This window comes from Microplitis demolitor, chromosome 5, assembly GCF_026212275.2.
Source record: "Microplitis demolitor isolate Queensland-Clemson2020A chromosome 5, iyMicDemo2.1a, whole genome shotgun sequence".
NCBI lineage: Eukaryota > Metazoa > Arthropoda > Insecta > Hymenoptera > Braconidae > Microplitis > Microplitis demolitor.
In genome coordinates, this window is record NC_068549.1 from 4,835,319 (window position 1) to 4,862,453 (window position 27,135).

Below are 27,135 nucleotides of genomic sequence, written 5' to 3' on the forward strand. Positions count from 1 at the left end.
CTATATTTATTATTCGCGTACTTGATTGATATTTTATTAATATTCTATAAAACGTTCTTATTTATGAAATTTATTCTAGTGAAAATGAAAAATTTATTTATATTTTATTATAGAGTAAGTTATATAAAATCACAGATTTAAAATAAAAAATAAAAAATTATTCATTTAATAAATAAAAAAAACGTATGAACATTGACAAATAATAAAATAAAGTTTCATTTAACGACAATGATTGATTATTTATTGAACTGATTTATGCCATTTTATTTTGAATTAAATAAATATTTTCAATAATTTAATATTACTTCATATGGTCAAGGAATTTTTTTATTATTTGACTGGAATACCTGGAAAAGTCAGCGAATTTAAATTTCAAAAATCTGTGGTCACCATGATTAAATTATTATTCAATAAATTATGATAAGTTTATAAATAAATATAAATGTCATTTAGTAGCAATTTAAAATTTAAATTACTCATCTTATGTATAATTTTTATTTACGAAAAAACACAAGAACAATTTAAATTTATTTTTAAACAGCGCGCCAGTTTCAAATTATTTTTAAATCTTTAGTCTAGGGTAACACATTAACTATTGATAAAAAAGGCAAATATATACCGACCGAACAAGAATGTATGACATAACTTTTTTTTCGTGTGTTTTGTAAACATATACAGATACATATACATATATATGTGTGTATGTAAACTTATATATCAATGTTGACGTTCAAAATGGCGACAGAACATAACGGATGATGTCGACGTGGATATTGTGGTCTAATTATTAACGTTAAAGTGCAACCAGTTTATTTACTATATATAGAATAATAATAGAGTAAAATAATAATAAATAATAATATTATAATTTATAAAAAATGGGTGAACCAAAAGCACAGCACGGTGCTCAAGAAATGAAGGGTTGGCTTTTCAAGTGGACTAATTATCTAAAAGGTTACCAACGGAGGTGGTTCGTCCTGTCAAATGGCCTCCTGTCATACTATAGGTATTTTAATTAATTGTCAATAATTATTTATACTGTAATATGCTTCGTCATTTCACGAATCTCTGGTATTATCATATTTCCATTTTAATTTTATTTTTTATGTTTACTGCATATGCTAATTATTGTGCTAAATAATATTTATTTATTTTATCATATATGACATGTCCTAACACAAGTTTCAATGACCTTCATGTTAGTAAATATATATGCTACTGTGTTTTTGCATAATATTAACACAGTAATATTAATAATAATAATATTATTATTTATTTTTATTATTTTAATTATATAATTATTAATGATACTGAAGTTACCCGACATTTAGTAGTTTTTTAATTTATGACAGTAAAGGTAGCGGACATCTGACAATTTTTAAAATGATCCTGAAGTTAACCGACCTCTAATAATTTTATGATTTTTTTAAAAACGATAAATTATAAAAAAAAAATAAACTAAAAATATACACAGGTAGAAAATTTAAAGAACTATAAGTGCAATTTTTTCAAATATTTTTTTCTTGATAATTTATCGTTCAAAACAAAATCCAAAAATTATTAGGCATCGGCTAACTTTAGTATCATAATTTTAAAAACTTTTAATTAATAAATTAAATTGTTTATAAAATAAAAATAAAAAAATACATGTTTAGACAATTCAAAATTTAGTACATGCATTTTTTCAAATTTCATTATTTTAATTATTTAATTTTTTGACATGTAATTAAAAACTCCTCGTCTGCTACATTTACACTTATTTTGAATTTTTTGAAAAATGATAAATTACAAAAATAAAAATATTTTGAAAAATTGCACCTGTAGTTTTTTTCATTTCCTACATGTGCATATTTTTTGTAATCGATTTGTTGCAAAATTCGAAAATTGTTGTCTGTTAATTTCAGAATCAAATTTATTCATATTTTTTATACGTCCTTTAGGTTATTCTATAGGTCTCCAATACTTATTTATTCATTAATAAATTGCTTTCTTTTATATTTATTATTTTTAATTATTCATATCTCGATTGTCATCGTGATATCATTATAAAAAATATACATCTGGTATTTATTGTTTTTAAAGTTTTCATCCGGGCTATGCTGTATCTCATCTGGAAGATAATTGGTTGCTTATAATTAAAATCATAGTAAATGCTAATAGAGTTGTTGTTTCATTAAATACTCATATCAATAACTGTTATTTTATCTCTTGATATTTAATTATTATTAATTAATCTCATTAAGTATTTTAAAATATCATCGACGTAATATTTTATTTTTAACTTATATATTTACGTATTTTACTTTACGTTTACATTCGTTTATATTTTTTAAAATTTTAACTTTAAAATGTCAATGTTTTTTCACATTAATATTAATTCTTTACTACTGTTACAACTTTTTATAACTTTATGTATTAATTATTTAAATATTTTCCATTTTTATAATTCATTAATTAAACTTTCATTTCCACATTATCGATGTAAACAAACAATTTAATAAATTTTAAATGTGACCTCAAAAAGTTAACAAAAATTAAATTTTAAATTTTCATTAAATTATTATATATATTCAGGGAATTCCATTAAAAAGTGATTACGTTTTAAGAATAGACAATTAACGATAAAAAAATATTCTATGTATTCATTTGATAATAGTCGATATCTGTTTTTTAATTAAAAAAATTGTATATATTATCAAATGTGTTGTTTTATTACGATTCAGAAGTTAACAGGCGATTAATATTTTTCATATTTTTTTTTCAATAAATCAATTTCAAAAAATCAAAAACTAAAAATATGTACATGTAGAAAATTTGAAGAACTAAAGGTGCAATTATTAAAAATATTTTTTTTTTTATTACATATAGTTTCAAAAATAATCCAAAAATTATTAGCCGGTTAACTTCAGAATCATGTTTTATATTAAAATAAAAAAAATTTTAACAGTCGATAAAATAAATTCAAAGGTTTATTGTTAAATAGATGATGACAGTAGTAAAGAATTGATAAATTAAAGTATTTTTTGTGATTATTACTTATTTGTAATCAGATATTTTATCGCAGTATGTTTTACTAATGAAACTATGATTTATAAAACTAAAGTAATTACCTGGCATTATCATTTTGTAATTGTATATGTTATCAACTTTCCTAGTTATAAAAATTATCAATCATTTTAGCAAATCGAACATTTAAAATATATATTAGTATACACTGTAAAAAATTTTTGGTGTGAAAATGGTCCCCGAGGACTTAACACGGTGTCCTTGGTGTGAATTGACGGTGTGAAATTTTTTTGGTGTGAGAGATCAAGCGGTATACTTTTAACACGGTATGAGTGTTATCTTTTACACCATTCGATGTTATTAGCTCACAACTCATACATTGTCCGATCATATGATCTGTAGTTAAAAATGACCCAGTAACTGTTTTTAATATTAAAATTCATTAATTTAACTTTAATTAAAAAAATTCTTCACTAACTTTCTTTAGTAATGATTAAAAAAAAAGTACAATTAATAACTGAAGCAATAAAAATATATAATATCAAGTATTTTCAATTTAAAAAATTACTCATTACAAGTTTAATTGTATTCATTAATCAAATGTTAATTAATTACACACTAACAGTATTTATATATAAAAATTTATCATTGATATTTGTACGACTTTTATAAGGAGTTTTATGGTTCAAATTTGATAAATTAACGATTTTATTAACATAAGTTTTTTTGTTTAGTATGATATTAATTAAAAATTAAAACTTTGAACAGAAATTTCTATACAAGAATTTTTAATTATCATCCGCCCAAATGAGAACTTATTTTTATTATTTTGTTTTTCATTTTGTCATCAAAGTAACATTTACACCCTTGGTGGTGTGATCATTCTAATCCACACGGTCAAATATTTAACACCGTGCGTCCTGTAACTTTCACACCAAATCAGTTACACCACACCGTGGGCTCTGAATTTTTTACAGTGTACCTATCAAACAAAATTTTGTTTAGCTAACAAAAAAAAACAATAATTAATAAAAAAAAAAAAAATTAGCACAAAGTGAATGTGGGCCTATTTGTTTTGTGAATTGTTTAGGGCTGAACCAAAGGGGGGGCCAAAGATATCGACAAGACGCAAGCGGAGGGCTGGCAGTGCCTCCGAGTAAGTAAAAAAAAACAAAAACAAAAAAAAAAAAAAAAAAAAAAGAAAATGAAAAAAAGAAAAACAACAAACATTTTTAAAAATAGGAAATTCAAAATTTCATTTATTACTTATTTACAAATAAGTTTATCAAGTCTTCCATAAATATGGTAATGGATGTTTATTCTTCAATATTCATCAGTTATTGCTTGTAAACCCTATTTTATTATTCAATATTTTTTCATTTAATATTTACTATCATATTTTTTATATTACAATTATTTCTTCTCTCGCCTTTATAATTTATTTTAATAAATTCATGGATTGTATATACTCATATATTTATTATATAAAAAAAAGAACATAATTAGAAAGAACTTTGTACGCTTATAATTATTTGTCTTAAAGCCCAAATTATTTGGCGTTTGATTTAATCATTAGTTGCACAATGTTACGTACATATATTTTAAAATCTATAGTTATTTGAATAATTTTGGGGCTCAAGTTATTTCTATCATTTGTAAATATAAGTCTTGATGTTTATTATATTTTATTATTTCATTTACGTTTGCTTAAGCCACCAGACGTTTTACTCTTAGTTATTTTACAGTTAAAGTTAAAAACATTTTTCTTAAAATTACACTTTGTTTTTTTACTTCAAACGTCAAACGTTTAATCATCAATTGGGTCAATATTTATGTGGTCATAAATTACTATTTATAATATATATGTGTGCACACATAACATGACATCACACTTAGTGTAAAATTTTTTTTTTTTAATATTCGTGTCCTAATTCAATTTACAACAAATTTAGTGACAGCTTAAAAAGTTTGAAGCTTACACTTTGACATAATTAAATTTAAACAAAAATTTAAAATAAAAATCAATGACATTTAAATTGTTATAAACTGAACATAGGTATAGTCTAATAGATTATAAATATTTAATGCATGAAATAGGAACAGCACTGTACTCAATTACATTATTAACAAAGCACCAGCAGTTGTACTTCTGTGACAATTGTCTTTTTATATTTGAAACCCAGTAGTTTTTTTTAAATATTTATTAACTTTTATACTGTTATTTTAAAAAATTAAATATTTATTTTCTAACAAATTTATATTTAATTTATAATACTGGTAACAAGTAAACGCATATCATATGTAAAAGAAAATTTTTGAAAAAACGTTGAAGAAGTTTTGACTGTTATAAACTTCAAAAGGTGACACGACGACGAACTTTTTTTAAACTTGAAAATTCAAAAGGAAATTTAATGATTGACTTAATATACAGAAGAAAAAGATTTTTTGGCGTAAAAAATTTTTACTCGCCTTAAGAAAATTTCCTTAGAGCGAGAAATAATTTTCTTGAGCCAAGAAATTTTTTTTTTCTGTGTCCTAGTAAAATATGGTAAAAAAAAACATTCCGAAATCGATGAAAATCAGATTTTTCCAGCCGTATTTTGTACTGGAAAAATTGATAAAATATAATTTTTAATGCAGAGTTGAAAAAAGTTTACAGAAGAGTCTAAAATTATTCATTTTTAATATTAAAGTAATTCTCCAGCAGTCGGGGTCGACTTTTTAAAAATTTTCAATGACAACTGTCATAAATGTATCAAAATTTAATCAGTTAATTAAAAAGAAAGTTGCAATTTTACCGAGATATAGAATTATTTAAAAAATTACTTAGAGTTGTTATTAATTGGGAACTAAGCGCAGTTTGGTAAATAAATTTGAGCTTACAAAATTTGAAATTTCGAATTCTAAAATTTACTTCCCAATTAATATTAACTGCAAGTAATTTTTTTTTTTTAAATCTATATCTCAGTGAAGTTGTCCTTTTTTCAATTAACGCTTTAATTTTATTTGAATTAATTGATAAAATTTTGACACGCTTATGACAGTTGACTCATTGAATATTTTTAAAAAATGGGAGCACTGTCTGATCTGATCTTAAGTCAATTTTTCTCTTTTTTGTATTTTCAGAATTTCAAAAATAGTTAAAAAAAATTCGTCATTGTGTCACGTTTTGAAATTTATAATAGTCAACGCTTTTGAATCTTTTTTCAAAGATCAGTGTAGATAAGAAAACATAAATACAAAATTTAAAAAAAAATGTTGACTAATAGATTATCAAAAAATACTATTTATCCCATTTGCTAAATAAATAAACGAATATGCGTTAACTGTGTAACCAGTTTTCTGTGAGTTCGGATATAACTTGGACGAGTAGCATAGAGAAACTCGTGTGTTCATATGATTTGTTTAGAAATCCAGCCGAAATGGCTCACACATGCAGAGGGGCTATATCACTTCATGGGGCCTTAATTCATACTGTGGATGCATGTACTTTCGTTGTAAGCAACGGTGGTACCCAAACATTTCACATAAAAGCAGCAACTGAAGTGGAACGACAACAATGGGTTACTGCTTTAGAATTAGCTAAAGCCAAAGCAATACAAGCCATGGAGTCAGGTTTGATAATTGAATATTTTAATTGTTTAAAGAAATGAAATAAAAAGAGTCAAGTTAGTCAAGTAAAATTTGAATAAATACGCTGTTAAAAATTTAGTTTATTTTCAAGGATAATTGTCATGAAAATTTATAAATTAGAGGTGTGCGATCGTGTTCGATTTGAATAATTCGGACCTTATCAAATTATCCTAAAAAATGGAATTATTTGAATTATTTTTAACTTTTAAAATTACTCCATTCGAATCTAGAAAATTTTGGTCAACTCTCAAAGATTCATTTAAAAAGGAAAATTTTTAACAGTATAAATAAAATAGAAATAATAATTAAAGTCCATAAATAAATGTATAAATTAGTACTTAGCGGAGAAGGACAAATCTCACTTCATGAGAGCATCGCTTCGTTTCAGAAGAAGAGGAGGAAGAGTACCAAGACAATGACAGCCACAAAGGAGAGAACACATCAATAATAAAGGACCTGACGGAACGTTTGAAAGATTTACAATCTTGCTATGAATTGATATCAAAACGTGGGACCATGCTGACGCGGTCTCTTGTGGATCTAGAGTCACTTGAATCGGCTAGTCCGGATACTGCTGCTAAAATAAAAACCGTCAGTGAACGCGCTACTTTATTTCGTATTGCTGCAAATGCTATGATTAGTGTAAGTTTTTGTTAATTGTTATTAATGTTATTATTAGGAGAGACCAGGTCTGGTTGTCTTACGAATTGGTTTGCATAGTGGTCATTTGTGACGATCGGTTTATCAATCGACGACGAAGAATTGCGAAGGCTTCACCTTCCTTTCGATGCCGATCAATGTTCGTATTTCGTTTGATAAGTCGTCTGTTGATTTCATAGTGACCACATATCTGGAAAACTTGGAAATGTCAGGAAATTATAAATAAACTGAAAAATCCGGGAAAAGTCAGGGAATTTCGTCACAAAGCTGGAAAAATTTTTACTTTTTTCTGATAATTATTTTTCTGTCAAAACTGTTCAAAAAGTGGCGCGGCGCGAATGCGGCTGTGATACCATTTTTGAAAAAAAATTAGTAGAAATTGATTCCAATAGCGAAAAAATGAAGCAATTTGAATTAAAAAAGCTGTTAGAAAAAAAAGTCTTAGCAGAAACCAATCGTCAAGATCTTGAAGCTGTTAACATCCATATTGACAAGTTGAAAAACCAAAAACATTAAAAGTATACATAAGTATTGAACTAATAAGTTTCACTATATTTATTATTCGCGTACTTGATTAATATTTTATTAATATTCTATAAAACGTTCTTATTTATGAAATTTATTCTAGTGAAATGATAAATTTATTTATATTTTATTGCAGAGTAAGTTATATAAAATCATAGATTTTAAATAAAAAATAAAAAATTATTTATTTAATAAATAAAAAAAACGTATGAACATTGACAAATAATAAAATAAAGTTTCATTTAAAGACAATGATTGATTATTTATTGAACTGACTTATGTCATTTTATTTTGAATTAAATAAATATTTCCGATGATTTAATATTGCTACATATGTTCAGGAATTTTTAAATTATTTGACTGGAATATCTGGAAAAGTCAGGGAATTTTAGTTTCAAAAATCTGTGGTCACCATGTGACAACCGATTCATGAGACAACCATACCCGGTCTCCCCTATTAATTAAATTACCGAAGCAAATAATTGATAAATAAAAAATTATTTTTTAAAATAAACATCGATCAATGCTGCAGCTACTGGCATATGATAATATATTTAAAAATTATACAGACGAGTAGTGATTACCTTCAATTGGCCCAACAACAAGAACCAAAATGGAAGAAAATGCTTCAACATGAACGAGATCAAAAGGTACGAATTGAAAAAATGGTTGAACAACTAGCACGACAACATTCTCATCTAGAAGAGGCTGCACAACATGCTTTACCACCTGGAATACCTGCAGGAAATCATCGTTCTACACGTAATGAAAATTATCCACAATATTTACAATACAATACAAACTTTTCATCCAATCTTATGATTTTAAATCCAGTCATTTAAATTTTCGCGCTAACGCGTCAGCATTTTCAATCCGCGAAACAACATGAGATCGCACATTTAAGATTACATGGAGGGGATTACACTTTCATCTATCTAATTTATTGTATCATTGAGATTTTAATCTTGTTAATGATACACAGCAAATTACTTATGTTTCATTTCTCTCTACTTCTGTCATTGGTTTATTTTTCTGTACTTTAATACTGACCCCGGGACTACCATACGCACTTACGTTACGTCTTACCCGTATTGTTATTACATGTATGTTATATATATATTCATATATGTCGAGACTGAATAAACCAATCACAGAAGTGAACCGAAGTAAGTAAGATAAATCTGGCTCAAGCCAAATATTTGTTTAGTCACTTTTTTTTGGTTATCTTTATAGAAACTTTCAATAAAAAAATAAAACGTTTGATATTAAAAAAAATTTTGATAAGTTTGATAAATATATAATTGTTCGATAGATTAGATTTCAATTACACTAGTATTCAAGTACATTTTTTATAAAAGGTGATTAAGCAAATAGTTATGATTGATTTAATTATATCTTATGAATAACCTATATATTTTTATTGGTAGGAAACAAAATGTCCGAATTATTATTATTGTTATTTAAAATTTTTTATGATGATACTGAAAGTAGCCGACGTCTAATAATTTTTAGATTTTTTTTTAAACAACAAATTTAAAAAAAAAAAAAATTGTGTGAATGTAACTGACAGTTAGCAATATTTTTAATTTTTGAATAAATAAATAAAATGTGAGTAGAAAATAAATGAAAAAATGCATATTTAGATAATCAAAAAATTAGCTCGCACATTTTTTTAAATTTAATTATTTTAATTAATTTATTGATTTAAAATTTATAAGTTGTCTCACGTCTGCTACATCAACAGACTTATTAAAAAATTTCAAAAATTGCACCGATAGCTCTTTTAATTTTCTATATGCGCATATTTTCAGTTTTTTTTTTTTTTTTTTTAATTGATTTGTCGAAAAATTGTTAATTGTCTACTTATTTTAGGATGATACTAAAGTTAGCCGACATCTAATAATTTTTGAATTTTTTTCCAAACGATAAATTAAAAAAATTCCATCTGTGGTTTTTTAAATTTTCTACACGTGCATATTTTTATTTATTTATTAATTTTATTTTTTTGTCGATTTGATGAAAAAAAAATTCGAAAATTGTTGATTGTTAATTTCAAGATCATTTTTTATGAGTGAGTGTAGCAGACATGAAACAATTTAAAAATTTTAGATAAATTAATTAGAATAATGAAATTTAAAAAAATCCGCGTACTGATTTTTCAAATATTTAAATACGAATTATTTTATTTTAATTCTATTTACTTATGAGTGCGAATGGAGCAGACAGGAAACAAATTTCAAATTACAAATAAACGAATTAAATAATTAAAAATATAAAAAATGCACATACTCATTTTCAAATTCTATAAATGCGTATTTTTTTAATTTTATTTGACTTTTATTTAATTCCCTCATTTCAAAATTTTGAAAATTGACAATTGTCAGTTACATTCACTCATAATTTTTTATATTTCTAAAAAAAAATGTAATTACATATCATTTAATTGATGTTTTTATAAAACAATAGAATTTTATTTAATGCTTATCATTTATTATTAATTTATATTCTATATTTAGTAATAAAATTTAAAGTGGCAATATTTAATTACAATTAAAAAATAACTTGAAATTTAATTATCCAAATAAGTATATAATTACTTGCATGATGACCTGACTTTTTTTCCCATAGATGACGTGTATGTTAACCCAGATGTAATTTATTATTTACTATTTAAGGTTACAATGACATTTTTATTTAAATTTTAATAAATGGGAATATTAGTTGAGTTGTTTTTTAATTTGAAAATAAATAATTGTTTATTTATTTGAAATAGATTCAGTAGCGAATACTTCACCATCGGAAGACGACGAAGATAATGTTGAGTTTTATGATGCCGAAGAGTCTGATACATTCACGTTAGCTATTCCTGGCAGTACAACGGGTAACTCACTATCACGTGAACGAGTCAGAAACGATTCACAAGGGAGTGATGATGGATCTAGTTCTGAAGGGGATCCAGCACCAATGTCTACCAACGATCCATCCAGAGCAGACACTTTTCTTATCGTGACCGATTCTTCAGCGTCGCCACAAACTTCCAGAACCGCTACCGATCTGGACAATGTAAATATTTAATTAATCGTTCATTATTTTATCAATAATAACACTTTTTTTTATCATTAGTCGGCCTGGAAAAATGATACCGATGGGAATAATACCGGGATGACAACTGTAAGTAAACGACAGCGAAGAACTCGAGTACCAGAGAAACCAAATTATCCATTAAATTTATGGAGTATTATGAAAAATTGTATTGGCAAGGAATTGTCGAAAATTCCAATGCCTGTTAATTTTTCTGAGCCTCTTAGTATGTTACAACGTTTGACTGAAGATTATGAATACGCCGATATACTCGACAGGTATTTTTTATTATTATTTTTTTTTTAAGTAAAATAAAAGACCCAATAAATAATAACCATAATATACTTCATATAGTATCAATAATTAAGACTTCTATCTTACTTTGAGGCCATTCTCTGACAGTGTCCCCTACTTTTTAAAAATATGAAATGACTTTCAACTGTCATATTCATATTAAAATTTTATTATTTAATTTTAAAAAATTACTTGCAGTTATCAATTAGGAGTTGAACGAAATTTGTTGAATAAATTATAGCCTACAAAATTTAAAAATTCTAATTATAAAATTGACATGAAGATTTTGCTAAAATTTATTTAACAAATTTCGTTCAACTCCTAGTTGCTATCAACTGTAAGTAATTTTTTTGAAATTCTATACCTCGGCGAAATTGCAATCGCGTTTTTTTAATTAATGTTTTAATTTCTTTTAAATTAATTAATAAAATTTTGATATGCTTATGACGATTGAAAGTCATTGAAAATTTTTAAAAAGTGGGAGGCACTGTAAGAATAGCCTTAAGAGTATTTTTACGAACAGTACCCCTCCCCCCTACTTCTTAGGAATATTAAATATTTTTCAACTGTCATAATCGCATTGAAATTTTATTAATTAAGTAAAAAGAAATAAGAACATTAATGAAATAAAGGACAACGTAGTCGTAATTTCGTTGAAACACAGAATTTAAAAAAAAATTACTCACAGCTGTTATCAATTAGGAGTTAAATAAATTTTAGCCTACAAAATTTGAAAATTTGAATTATAAAATTGATATGAAGATGTCACTGAAATTTATTTACCAAATTTCGCTTGACTCCTAATTGACTCCTACTCAAAAAAAAAAAAAAAATACTAAGTTGTTATCAATTAGGAGTCAATTAAAATTTGTTAAGTAAATTTCAATAAAATTTTCCTGTCAATATTATAATTTTAAATGTCAAATTTCGTTTAACTCCTAATTGATAACAACCGTAACTTTTTTTTTTAGTATTTATCTCGGCGAAATTGCAATGAAAGTTATCGAATATTTATAAAAAGTTGGAAGTATTGTCTAAGAATGCTCTTAAAAATATTTTAATAAGATATCGTACATATTAATTTCATTAATTTATATATTATTATATTTAACAAAATGAATTATTTTAATAATAATTATTATTTATGTATTTGTTTTTTTTTTGTTAATAGAGCAGCTGAATGTACTGACAGTTGTGAACAAATGGCCTACGTGGCAGCTTTTACAGTTTCCAGTTATTCAACAACTGCAACTAGAACTGGAAAACCCTTTAATCCTCTTTTAGGTGAAACATACGAATGTGATCGAACTGACGATCTTGGATGGCGAGCAATATCGGAACAAGTGTCGCATCATCCTCCAATGGTTGCTCAATTTTGTGAAGGTCGAGCGTGGCGATGTTGGCAGGAATTTACTATGGCTTCAAAATTCCGTGGTAAATATCTTCAAGTAAGTAAAACAAATTAATCATATATTTAAAATATATATCAATGTGATAGTAATAATAAACAATAAATATTTATGATACTTATTTAAAAATAGGTAATTCCTTTGGGTACTGCACATTTAGAGTTTGATAAAAAAATAAATGATAAGTCTAATCACTATACGTGGCGAAAAGTAACGACTACTGTACACAATATTATTGTTGGTAAACTATGGGTAGATCAAAGTGGTGACATGGATATTATTAATCATACTGATGGTACTAAATGTCACCTTAAGTACATTCCGTACTCATATTTTTCGCGTGATAGTCAACGAAAAGTAAAAGGAGTTGTTATGAATGCTGACAAAGAAGTTAAATGGGTTGTTCAGGGTACTTGGGATGCTAAAATTGAAATTGCACCTGTTATCAGTACTTCCGGTAGTCCCGATAATCCAGTATATAAAACAGGCCCATATACACTTGCTTGGAAACGAAATATGCCTCCGTAAGTTTTATTTTATTATTATTTTTTTAACTTCCCGCTAAAAAAATTTTAAATTTAAAAAAAGGCTATTCAGCAGCCAAATGGAAGAAAATTTCTCGTAATATATTTATTATCGAATCACTAAAAGTTTTAATAATAGTAAGCACCATTAAAAATTCATTATATAAAGTTTGAATCACAATAGTTTACATAAATTGATAATATTAAATAAAAATAAAGTAAAAGAAATGATAAAAATTAAAGTGAGTAATTGAGGTGTGCACTTTTCGATTTTCCAATATTTTTTTAAATATCTGCTTCGTAAAAAAAAAAAAAAAATGAGCCTCACGTCTATATATTTAGTAATTAAATTTATTTTTATGTTAATTAATATTATATAAGTATATATAAATAGTAATGATGGAATTAATGTTAAATTATTATTACAGAGAAGATTGTGAAAAATATTATTCATTTACTGAATTAGCGTGTCAACTAAATGAACCTGAGGAAGGTGTAGCACCAACAGATTCACGAATAAGACCCGATCAAAGGTTAATGGAAAATGGGTTGTGGGATGAAGCGAATAAAGAAAAATTACGACTTGAAGAAAAACAAAGAGCAGTAAGACGTGCACGTGAGAGTGAGGCTGAAAAAGCTGCTGCTCAAGGTAATATATCATTGAGAATTGAAATTGTTTCATGGGTATTAAGATAATAAATAAGGTACCCGGGTAATAAGACCTAAGTGACAGAAATTATATTTAAAATAACCGCCTCCGCTAAAAGTTATACTACTCTAGTAGAAGCTTCTTGCATAGAGATGTTACGACAAGTTTATAGAGTCCCAATATCACGTTTCCTATCTTTTATGTTTCATCATCCCTCATATGCTGTCGTAGTGCAGAAGAAATTATAAAAAAACAATCTAGTCTTCTGACTCTTAAAAAGTATTGTTGCTAAATTTAAGTGATGACCTTATTACCCTACCGTAGTAAAATGAGGCCTACTCATATGCTTTTTGTAAAAATATAATTTTTTGTTTGTTTATGGTAAAAATTACCATTACTTCATTACATTTTATGGCTAATGTATTGCAATAAAGATCAATTATACATTTCAATAATTAAATGTAATATTTTCGACTCTATTCAAAATTTTCTTAGCTAGGCCTTATTACTCGCCGGTACCTTTAGTACCTTTTAAGCTATAAAATTATAAACAAAACATAAAACATATTAATTTTTATGTCTGACAATCAAATTATGTATTTTTAAAAAAAAAAAATATACATATATATATATATACATATATATTAATATACATTATATATTTTAGGATTGCCATATAGAGGATACGAACCCGTTTGGTTTTCAAAACAAGAAGATACGATTACGGGTAGCCTATGTCATACTTACGACCATGAATATTGGGAATGTAAAAATAAAGGCGACTGGTCACGATGTCCAAATATATTTTAACTTATTATTATTATTAAAAATAATAATAATAATAATTAATTATTAATGGTTATGTACTTGCGATTAAACTTCCAAGGGTTATATTAAATAAAAGTTATTTTAGAAATGAAAATAAATAATATTTGGCAAGTATTTAAAATAATAATTAGCTTACTTTGTTATCAATCAAATTTTATTCATCTATTGACATTACTATCTAATCAATCAATGGTAAATTTAAGACAGTATAATTTTTCTTTTTTAAATTTTATTTTTTGTGTTTTTAAAATTTATGTATAATAATTAAAATAATCTGCCATTAATTGAAGAATTAATGATTTAATGTAATTGAGTAACTGGTTAAGTGAGCAAGTGGCTATAAAAATGTATGAGTGAGGTAAATAGATGAGGAAATACGAATTAAGTGAATAAAATACGATATACGAACTTCCAAAATATTCATTTAATAAAACTCTTAAGTTCATTATCAGACAGCGCCCCCGACTTTTTTTTACTTTTCAATGACGAACTGTCATAACCGTTTCAAAATTTTATCAATTAATTGAAAAAAAATCGAAGCATTAATTGAAAAAAGGAAAATTTCACTGAGATATATTTTGAAAAAAAATTTTGTAGGATAAAATTTATTTATCAAATTTCGTTTGTCTCCTAATTGATAACAATTATAAGTAATTTTTTTTCAATTCTATATCTTTGTGAAATTGCTATTACTTTTTTTTTTTTCAATTAATGTTTTAATTTTTTTTTTTTGTAATTATGATAGTGCCTCCACTTTTTAAAAATTTTCAATGACTTTCAAACTGTTATAAGTGTATTAAAATTTCTATCAATTAGTTAAAAAAAAATAAAATCATTAATTGAAATTAAAAAAGGGCAACTTCGCTGAGATATAGAATTTCCAAAAAATTACTTGTAGTTTTTATCAATTGAGAGTTAAACGAAATTCGTTGAATAAATTTAACCCTACAAAATTTGAAAATTCCAATTATAAAATTGGCATGAAAATTTTACTAAAATATTTCCAAATTTCGTTCAATTTTGTAATTTTTGTTTTAAATCTATCAGCGAATTTTTTTTTTTCAATTAATGCTTTTATTTTACTTTGATTAATTGTCAAAATTTCGATACGCTTATGACAGTTGTCATTTAAAATTTTAAAAAAGGTGGCAGTGTGAGAAAGCCCTTAATAAAATTTAAATACACTGATGAAAATTGGAGTCATGAATCTGAAAATGAGGACTTTTCGCGCAACAAAAATTTTGAAAAAATTTATATAATTCAAAGGGTAATTAGGGGTGGCCTGCAATTTTCGGCTGAAACAAAATATTTTAGAAATCTAACCCAGTATTTTTTTTTACTTCATTTCATTTTTTGTATTTTCGCGCCACAAAAATCGTTCCGATCTTCAGGTAAATTGAAAGTCTTAGAATATTTAAAAAAGTAGCGGGCACTGTCTGAGAATGCACTTAAAAATTATGTACACGACATTATTTAGACTTTGTATAATATATATTTGCCTACATATATCATTGATTGATATATTTATATGCACGACAAAAAAGTAAGACCTAATTATAAATCAGTGTTTGTGCATATCAATAAATGAAGTAAAATAATATAATATAATATTAATGTATATTATTATATATTGTTAATAGGCAAATTAAATGTATTGCGTTCGATTTATTCACTTTGTTTATTAAATTAGTAATAATATATATTTATAAAAATACTCGCTTATTACAAAAACTAAAAACTCCGAGTCTCAGAAAGTAAAGTCGAAAAATCGTTTTATGTTTTATTATATACAATAATAATTATTATTATTATTTAATTAATGAATTGTATAATAATTTAATGATTCGTTACCGATATAAATGATATATTATCTGTACACAATATAAATAAAAAAAAAAAACAAATAATGATAATGAGTAATTAAAAGAAAATAATTTATGTAGAAAAACTATTGTCTAAGAAAATAAATATTCACAATTTAAATCATTATGCTTTTGTAGAATATTCAATTAATGCAAATTTATTAATTTCATTGTACTCTGCTTAAGTTTAAAAGACAACTTAATACGGCGTAATTATTAAAAATTTGTATTTTGTGTTATAAAATTAACAATTGAAGCACAATTATTAAATCGGTAATTAAATTTGAATTTTCAAAAAAATTATGTTGAACTTGAAAATGTTAAGTAGAAAAAAAGGGTAAAAATATTTTACGGTCTCAATTAATTCATCATAAGTGCCTATGGTTTTCAGATGGATAAATATTAAAATAAATAGAGAAAGGTAATCGATAATATATAAATTTTTAAAATTACCCATAATGCAAAATATTTAGATAGATCATTAAAGAATATTTTTTTTGTTATTAAATAATTTATGTTGATATTTCCATGATTATTTAATTTTTAAATGTGTGAAGAATAAAAATGACTACGAAAATATAAAATTTATAAAAAAAAAACGGACAATTGTTATGATTTTTTTTATATAGAATGACATTGATTTAAAGAAAAAATATAAATATATATAAAAATCAAAATTAATAAGTTTATTTTAATTATTTAAATTATTATTGTCCTGAAATTATAATTTTTTAAAAATCCCGCCAAAATCGTAAGTATTTGAATTTTCTTTTTGAACTAATCAAGTTTACAAAATTATGGCTGCGCAAATAATTAAATTAAATCAATAAAATTAAAAATTTCTTTTAATTGTTTTATTTAATTTTTTTAATTATCACTGCCCTTAAAGAATAATTTTTAAAAAATTCCGCCAAAATCATAAGTATTTGAATAATTTTTTTTTAATAAACCAATAAAGTTTACAAAATTATGGCTGCCTGATAAAAAAAATTAAAGTTGTAATTAATCATAATTAAAATATTAATTAATTTCTAAAAATTTTAATAAATGTCTGCTTTAATAATTAATTTAAACAAACAAAAATAAAATTTTTTTTTGTTTAAATTTTAATTGTCTTGAAAAAATAATTTTTAAAAAATCCCGCCAAAATTATAAGTATTTGAAAAATTTTCTAAAACCAATCAAGTTTACAAAATGATGGCTATCAAACAAAAAAATTAAAGTTGTTATTGATTATAATTAGAATATTAATTAATTTCTTGATATTTTACTAAATGACTTCCCAAGTAATTAAATTTAAAAAATAATTTAAATAAATAAAAATTCAAAATTCTTTTAATTATTTTGTTAAATTATTTAAATTATCTCTGTTTCAAAAAAATAATTTTTAAAAATTCCCGCCAAAATCATAAGTATTTGAATAATTTTTTTTAATAAGCCAATAAAGTTTACAAAATTATGGCTGCCTGATAAAAAAAATTACAGTTGTAATTCATTATAATCAAAATATTAATTAATTTCTAAAAATTTAAATAAATGTCTGCTTTAATAATTAATTAAAAAAATTAATTTAAACAAATAAAAATAAAAATTTTCTTTTAATTGCTTAAATTGTCATTGTCTTGAAAAAATAATTTTTAAAAACTCCCGCCAAAATCATAAGTATTCAAATAACTTTTTTTAAACCAATCAAGTTACCAAAATTATGGCTGCCAGACAAAAAAATTAAAGTTGGTATTCTCACAATTAAAATATTAATTATTTCTCCAAATTTAAATAAACATCTGCTCGAATAATAAAATTTAAAAAACCAATTAAAATAAAATAACCTCATCAAATAAATTCAAAAAAATTACCAAGCAGTTATCAGTTAAAAAATCCATTGTAAAAAAAAGGTGTTCGAGTAGTAGCACCGGGCAGGTGTTTCCATTCCATCATCCCTGGATCCTTCGTCTAAAACGTGACGTCATACTAACGCGTAGTAATACCATTTACCATAGAGTGCCATACATTTGCTCGATACAGTTGATGTAAAGTGGAAGAAGGAAGCCCTGACTATCTGACGCTTGTAACGTTTTGATTCTGCGCTTAACCAGGAACTGCTTTCGATTGTTGGCGGGCGCCGCCATCTTGCTCAGTGAGCTCACGAGCGGCAGTACGTGAAGCCGTTGTTAGTTATAACAAAATCTATCCTCATTGTAGTACTACATATTTAATTGATATATTTATTAATAATAATATTTAAAATCATTCATTTACGTTCATATTTATATTAAATACAATATAAATAATGGCCGAACGTGAGGATAATGTCTACAAGGCAAAGCTTGCCGAACAGGCGGAGCGTTATGATGGTGAGCACACATTTATTTTTTTACTACATACTTTTTAGGCTCAATAATAAATACTACACATATTATCTGTCCATGGTATTTATAATAAATTTTTTTTTAAACGTTATGTCAATTGTAATTACCATCAATTTATTTGAATATCATGGTAGGATATATTTTATAAAAATTAGTCATGATGGTCAGGATACCGGAAAGCGTCGAGGGTAGGTAGGGTGCATGACAAGGACACTAAAGTGTACGTGAAAAATATATAGTAATGTGTAGTAAAATAATTTGTTGTATAAATAAATTTAAATTGCAATTACACTGGCGGTTAATTGCAATAAATTTATTTAAATTATTTAAATAGACATAGACAAATATTATGGTTAAATGGAAGGTTCTCGTTGGCATTCAATACTCGTCTCTCTCACTTAAAGTTTCTATCTTTCTCTTTAGCTTTATCTCTTTCTCAAGCGCTTTCTCTCTTCTTTATTCGGTTGATTCTGTCGCTTAGCCTATACTACATACTCATGACAAGAGAATCGAAAGAGCTCCTCGGATACGACGTTGCTAGGCGGCCTGATCAAACTTATATCCACGAGATAGATACATATCTCAGGTTTTACTTTTTAATGATAATCTATAGACGTATTATTGTTTAAAGTTATCACTGGATTTATGACGCAGGACAATTAAATGCTAACTTTATCAACATAGTTTACTATGTACGTAGTAACGTGTTGTGCGCATCTTCTATCTCCTTCTCTCTCTATTCTCCTTATTTTACCTCCTGTTGACCTCGGCCTTGAGAAATCGACCATGGGAAAAATCACGTCTGATAATTTTTTTAAAATTCTTCGCTTTTATCTGAATGTCATTTTTAACCCTTGTATTTTATTTATTTTTTCTCATTTTAAAATTTAAATTACACTCATTTTTTTTTTCCTTAATTAACGAACTAAATAATTATTTACAGATATTAATTATTTAATTTTAGAAATTTGAATTTAAATTAATGATAATTATTGAGTGTGAATGTAGCAGACAAATTTTTAATTATTAATGGAGTAAATAATTAATAAAATAAAATTTTTTTTAAATTTAAAAATTAATAAGTCCATTTTTAAAAAATTATTTATTATTTTAAATTTGGTGTCTGCTACATGTCACAGTAATTATTAAGAATTAGTCGAAATTTTATTTATTTAAATATATAAGATTGATAATAAGTATTTTTTTTTCTAACATATTTGTGTCATATTTATAAATATGTTACGCCGCAATTTTAGTATAGAAGTAATAACTATATTTAACTACTGTGATATCTCTAATAGTAAACGTTTAACTGTATCTTAACCCAATCATTCAACTTGGGGAAAAAAAAAAAAAAAAAAAAAATTTGAAGTCTAAACATCCACGTGATCGTACTGTAAAAATACTTTTCCAATTTACTTTTACAAAAATATACTCATTTATTTTCCATGAACATAAAAAATACAGAATTCAAAATTTAATAATTTATTGATTTAAATATTTCGTACGTTTTAGTACTAGTAGATGATAATTTACTGTACTAAAATTATATGAAACAATTATTAATTTATCGCAATTTTAATGGGTAGTAAAATAAAATTTTAATGTAAAAAAAATGAACGGTAACTATTGAGGTATAAAATGGGATTAAAATATTTAGCTGTTACTTGAAGAATTTTTTATAAACGGTTGGGTCTAACAGGATTATTACTGTTATAAATAAATAGATATAGAGATAAAAAAAGCAAAGTATGTGTATGTAAAGTGTTAAAAATATATGAATAGTTTTATTTAAAAGAATGAAAAGGTGTAAAAAAGTTGGGGTTAAATTTGAGGGTTCTGAAAGACGACGGAGGGTGCGCTTGAAACGGGGAGTGGGGTGTAGAAAGGGAGGTCATAGCTAAAGGAAAGTATTGATCTGCACCCGCTATCCTCTGTTTCTGTATTATACAAACTACTATATATCACCTTTATACTCATTCTCAGCCTCATTACATAAATTTCACTACACTTTATTTACTTTTGTTAACTTTTACAACCGTATACAAATGTTTTCTTCAATTAAGATAAATGATAATGAGAAGAAAATGACCATTTTTAAATACTGGAAATTTAAAAAAAATATTTATGTAAATCAATTATCTAGCAAAAATAAGACAAGTTGACAACTCATTTTTCTATAAGTGATAAGTTGTCTCGTTGACTTACCGAAAATACTCGAATGCTTTGAATTTGTCTGCCGAAACAGGCCTACGAAATAGCTGGCTCTTAAATACTCTGAACTTTTGAAAATTCAATGGAAAAACCAATGATTGATGATACTATTATAATATGGTAAAAAAAGGTTCAGAAATAGATAAAAATCAGTTTTTTCTGACCGTACTTAGTACTTGACAAAATTACAAAATTTATCACTTTTAATGGAAAGTCAAAAAAAATTTACAAAAGAGTAGAAAAATATTAATTTATATACAGAAAAATATGATTTTTTGACACAAATAAGTTTTACTCGCTCCAAGAATGTTTTTACTTGTCTCAAGAAATTTTTTGCATCATGAATTGAATAAAAAATTTTCTTAACTCGAGAAAAAATTATTTGGGGCAAGAAATTTTTTTTAGTCGTAATAAAATTTTAGTTTTCATTTGATAATTTAATAATTTGGACACTAGCGCAGTATATGATTACCTCCAAGTCAATTATCTAGCAAAAATAAAGCAAGTTAACGATATTTCATTGTTTTATAAAGTGATAAACGATCACATTGACTCACCAGAAATACTCGAATGCTTTGAATTTGTCTGTTCCAAAACGGGCCTACGACATAGCCGACTGTTAAATACCGTAAAATCCTCAAAAAACTATGTCCGTTCTGGGCCTATCAACAGAATAGCCAATTCAGTCAATGCGATTTGTTCAGACATGAACTTGTTCGGTTGTCCCTACGAATCTTTTCGTACGATTTTTAAAAAGCTGCTACTGGATTACAACCGACCATCATCCCCTTACGTGCAATCTGTTGTTATTAAGTATTTATTTTACAATCCATCGCTTAAAGTGTAAATTTTGTATGATTATTTATTTTTCTTTTGTCTTTTTTATCCTTTATGAAACTTTTTCATGTATATAACGATCAATATAAAAATATTAAATGCATGATTATGAATTTTTGTTCGTATGACTAAATAAAATTGTTTAAATATTACAGAAATGGTTGAGGCAATGAAAAAAGTTGCTTCCTTAGACGTCGAGTTAACTGTAGAGGAGAGAAATTTATTGTCTGTTGCATACAAGAATGTTATTGGTGCTAGAAGAGCTTCCTGGCGGATAATTTCTAGTATCGAACAAAAAGAAGAAAATAAAGGAGCGGAAGAAAAACTCGAAATGATTCGTCAATACAGATCTCAAGTTGAAAAAGAGCTTAGAGACATTTGCGCGGACATTCTCGATGTCCTCGATAAGCATCTCATTCCTTGCGCCTCAACAGGCGAGTCCAAAGTCTTCTATTACAAAATGTAAGAAATCCATATTTTTTAAATATTTTTTTTTATAATTTGTTGTAAATTGCTGAAGCTTTTATCCCTTTTAAACGCTACACTTTTAATTAAATAATAAAATAAAAAGTTTACTTTTAGTAACAGTATCACTTTGTTTCGCTTTATTGGAATTTTATTAAGCTCTGATACTACAACTTTATAGAATTAAAATTCAATATAAAGTATTTAATAAAAATGAAGCTATTGGCTATTATTAAACATTTAATAGAATGGAATGTGATTTTTTTTCTTTTTTTATTGAATATATTTGAATTGCATAACAATAAAATGTATTGTTATTTTATTTTTAGGAAGGGTGATTACCATCGTTACCTAGCAGAATTTGCTATTGGCACTGACAGGAAAGAAGCCGCTGAGAAGTCCTTAATAGCATACAAAGAAGCGAGTGAAATCGCAATGACAGGACTCCCTCCTACTCATCCAATTCGTTTAGGATTAGCCCTAAACTTTTCCGTCTTTTATTATGAGATATTGAATAGTCCAGACCGAGCATGTCGTTTGGCAAAAGCAGCTTTCGATGATGCCATTGCTGAACTCGATACTCTATCTGAAGAGAGCTACAAAGATTCTACCCTTATTATGCAACTACTCAGGGACAACCTCACTTTATGGACCTCGGACATGCAGGGTGATGGTACGATATTAAATTGTTTTCCGATAAATTTATAAATAAACTTTTACCCTAACCATTTATTTTTTTAAACTGCCTTGAAAATATATTTATATATATATTTTCATAGTTAAGACTATGAGACTGATTCAAAAAGATCAACTTTTTTTTCTCGAAACCTATTAAATAGTTGCAGGGAGGTAAAATAAGATGTCTGTAAAAAGATGAGCTCTTAATATTAATATTTAGAGGTCACTCATTGCAATTTTTTTATTTCCTATTTAAATAACATGAGAAAAAAATTTAAGTTTGGAATTTTATACCTCGGCAATGGCTCACTACAGATAAGCTCAGGATATAATTTCGTAGGGATTCAAACGGCCTACAAAAAAAGTCTTGTCATTTTTTGATAAATTCTTCTGTTCAAAAGTTATTGGAGCTCGATGTTAAATTTCAGTAAATTTTTAGATCTTTTTACTTTTCCGGTAAAATTATCAGAGTTATCACAAAATGTTATAGAATCTTTTTTATAGACAATTTTATTCTTAACAAAATATCTCTGATAAAGTTTTTTGACAATTCCGCATTGTTTTCTAGTTATTTACACTTTAATATCAAGCTTTTTAAAAAAATGGTGTTCTAATCGATTTCAAGAGCTTGACATTAAAATGTAAATAACTAGAAAACAATGCGGAATTTCAAAAAACTTTATCAGAGATATTTTGTTAAGAATAAAATTGTCTACAAAAAAGATCCTATGACATTTTGTGATAACTCTGATAGTTTCGCCAGAAAAGTAAAAAGATCTAGAAATTTACTATAAACTGGACTTCTGCTCCAATAAATTTTGAACAGATGAATTTATCAAAAATTGATAAGAGGCTTTTTTTGTAAAACGTTTAATTCCTTATGATATTATATCCTGAGATCTGCACTATGTGTCATTACCGAGGTATAAAATTCCAAACCAATTATTTTTTCCCATGTCATTCAAATGGAAATAGAAAATGAGTAGCTTCTAAATATTAACATTAATTTAGTAGAAGGTTTCGAGAAAAAAAAGTCGATTTTTTTCTTATCAGTCTAATATATATTCCTTTAAAATCCAGAGTCTGATACTGAACAATCGTTACTGCCTGTTGATAATCCTGCACCCGACGACAATGATACTCATCCTTAAAACTACTTCCACACTTATATTTCATCCTTTTTTTCCCGTCATTTCTTCTACTGATTGGTATGCTTGCTAATAATAAATCTCCTATAATGATAAATATAATTAATTAATTTCATTTATCAATTTACTTTATCAGGTGATGGCGAACAAAAAGAACAAACGCAAGATGTAGACGATCAGGATGTATCGTAACTTTAGTTTCAGTGAGTGTTATTTGCGCATACAATTGGGACACAATAAAAATAAAACAACAACAAATAAACTCTTAATAATTAAGTAATTAAACAAACAAAACCAACAAAAAATAATAATAATAATAATAATAATAAAATAATAATGAAAGAATTAAAATTGAGGGAGTTGGATGTCGGGGTGGGAAAAAAAAGAAGAGAAAAGAGGGAGGGTTAAAACGACAATGGAAGAGAGGGTGGATAATTTAAAAAAAATAATGTGAGATCTTTAGTAATTACGTGACTTACTTACAGTTATAACTCGTTAATAATACAACCTTATAAAACATAAAAAAAAAAAAGCAAAAAAAAAAAAAACCTATATTTAAAAAATTGGAAATGAAAATAAATCTTGTGGTAAGTTTAAATTTTTAACAACTATATTTACAATATGTGCACATGTATACAAAAACATAATAATAATTACTGAGTACATAAATGAATTAAAATATTAATTATTATTGTATTATGTATTATGTACTCTTATTAATTAATGTGACATTTTTGCGCGAAGAAACATTAAAAAATTTTTACATATCGAACGATTTACTTAACAACTTATTATTAAATGTCTTTTTTAAATTTATTTTTATTATTTCAATTGTTCCCTTTATTTTATTTTTTATGTATACGATTTATTTTTCATAATATTCATTGTATTAAAATTTATTTAAATTTAAAAAAAAAATTTACTAAAACACTAATTAAATTTTTTATTATTTTTTTTTCTTAATTTGAATTTAAATATACGTTTATAATGATTTAAAAATTTCCATTTGTGTAAAATGTTCCTTCTCGCAATTCACATACTTTATAAATTATAAATATTATACTTATAAAGAAGAAAAAAAAGTAATCATGGTGGCTAATACTCTACTCTTTTCGTTTTAAAACCCTCCTACTAAAAAAACAATCGCGATTATTTGTAAATCTTTTCAAGACGTTTGTTGTCCCATATCGATTATTTAAATAACAGCGGTACGAAATAATTTATGCATTAATTAAAATGTAATAAATCGCGACGTTAAGGAATTTAAAATAAAAAAAAACAATTATAGAATTAAGGATCTCAAACCCATCGCAATAAATAAACAATCTCGTCGGTAATCGTTAGCTTAGCACCTGTAATAAAATAAAATAAAAAAAACTAGAGCTTACTACAGTGCATCTACTTTTCATTATTCCGATAAAAAAAAATTAATTAACAAAATGGTATTTTATTTATATTAATGTAAGTTTTTTTTCGTAAGATTTATAATAGTTATATATCACAAGTCTATTTCTCATTGATTGTGATGCACTTGGATGATATTAAATTTTATTAATTATGAGTATAATTGTAAAAAAAAAAAAAAAATAAGTTGATAATTTTCTGGTCATATTTTTATTAATGATAAAAAGTTTTTTTTTTCTCTTGTATCCTCATGAAAAAAAATAAATAAACCGGCAGTTAATAAATTTATTTGAAAAATAAAATCTTAATTATGTATACATGACTTTATTTAATATTATTAATAATAATTATTGTTTAAGAATTTAAAATTATACAATAAAAAAAATCTGCGGAATATGTACTATATTTTTTTTTATTTTTTCATAATTATTTGCGTTAATTGTATTCAGTAGTGATACTTAAATACAATATTTACAAATTAATAAATTTCTCTGTATCATGATTTGTTAATAATTTTCGTTACTTTATTATTTAATATATATAAATATCAACGATTCCAAAGCAACACATTTTCATATTAATTAAGGGCATTCTCGGACAATACCACTTACTTGTAAAAAAAATTTCAATAACGGAACTGTCAAAATTGTTTTAATATTCTATTAATTAATTAATAAATAAGTTAAAGCATTAACTGAAAAAAGAACAGAGTTGCAATTTTGCTGATATGTAGATTTGAAAAAAAATTACTCAGGTATCGACTAGGAGTCGAACGAAATTTAGTAAATAAATTTAAGCCTACACGGAAAAAAAAAATTTTACTTGACTTAAGAAACTTTTTTGTATTTTGAATTGAAAAAGAAAAATCTTTAGCGCCAAGAAAATTTTTATTTTCTGTGGGAAAACTTCGAAAATTGATATGAAAATTTTACTGAAATTTATTTAACAAATTTTCCAATTGATGTCAACTGTAAATGATTTTTTTTAAAATCTATATCAAAATTGACCTTTTTTCAATGAATGCTTAAATTTTTCTTTAATTGATTAGTAAAATTTTAATGCAATGACGGGATATGGAATATTTTTAGAAAGTGAGGGGGAAACTTGAAAAAACCCTTAATTTCGTGATTTTTTTAATTCTTCCTCCGTGACATATTCATTTAAACTGATAAATATAAATGAATGAATGAAAGTTATAACAAGAGAAAAAATAACTTTTTGTAACATTAAGTACATGTTTTATTTACAATTAGTAAATATCGTAATTATTGTATGTGTAAAAAAAATATTAATTCCATTTTCAATGAAAATTTTTTTTCATCATCTCGTGTAAAAAAAAAATTCGTTTCAAAAAGATTTCAAAAAAGTTCGACATGTAGAACTTCGAAACTTGGGTCAGATTAAAACTTCCAGTGAAACTTTTTTTGAACTTATGTAATTTTGATAATAAAAAAAAAGTTTATCTTAAACTTTATGTAATTGAATTTTGAGTAACAGACGAACTTGCTTTTTATTATCAAAATTACAAAAGTTTCACAGAAGTTCAAAT

The 27,135-nt window shown here is 25.3% G+C and overlaps 2 protein-coding genes across 4 annotated transcripts; both read left to right on the plus strand.

Annotated features, from left to right (window-relative positions):
- The first annotated feature begins 724 nt into the window (after positions 1-724).
- LOC103571951 (oxysterol-binding protein 1) lies at positions 725-16,498 on the plus strand. 3 transcript variants are annotated; one of them, XM_008550305.3, is made up of 11 exons: positions 725-1,006; positions 4,097-4,162; positions 6,416-6,621; positions 7,028-7,281; positions 8,394-8,586; positions 10,598-10,887; positions 10,948-11,183; positions 12,371-12,647; positions 12,741-13,132; positions 13,561-13,781; positions 14,449-16,498. In XM_008550305.3, the coding sequence occupies exons 1-11, from the start codon at positions 879-881 to the stop codon at positions 14,589-14,591; spliced, it is 2,406 nt and encodes an 801-aa protein (XP_008548527.1). In that variant the 5' UTR covers positions 725-878; the 3' UTR covers positions 14,592-16,498. The 3 variants fall into 3 exon arrangements, with proteins under 3 accessions (XP_008548527.1, XP_008548528.1, XP_053595365.1); XM_008550306.2 differs by having other exon boundaries at positions 7,031-7,281; XM_053739390.1 differs by lacking the exon at positions 4,097-4,162.
- A 2,021-nt stretch (positions 16,499-18,519) lies between these two features.
- LOC103571950 (14-3-3 protein epsilon) lies at positions 18,520-25,569 on the plus strand. The gene is made up of 4 exons (XM_053739453.1): positions 18,520-18,825; positions 22,047-22,353; positions 22,686-23,029; positions 24,319-25,569. The coding sequence occupies exons 1-4, from the start codon at positions 18,762-18,764 to the stop codon at positions 24,372-24,374; spliced, it is 771 nt and encodes a 256-aa protein (XP_053595428.1). The 5' UTR covers positions 18,520-18,761; the 3' UTR covers positions 24,375-25,569.
- The last annotated feature ends 1,566 nt before the right edge of the window (positions 25,570-27,135 follow it).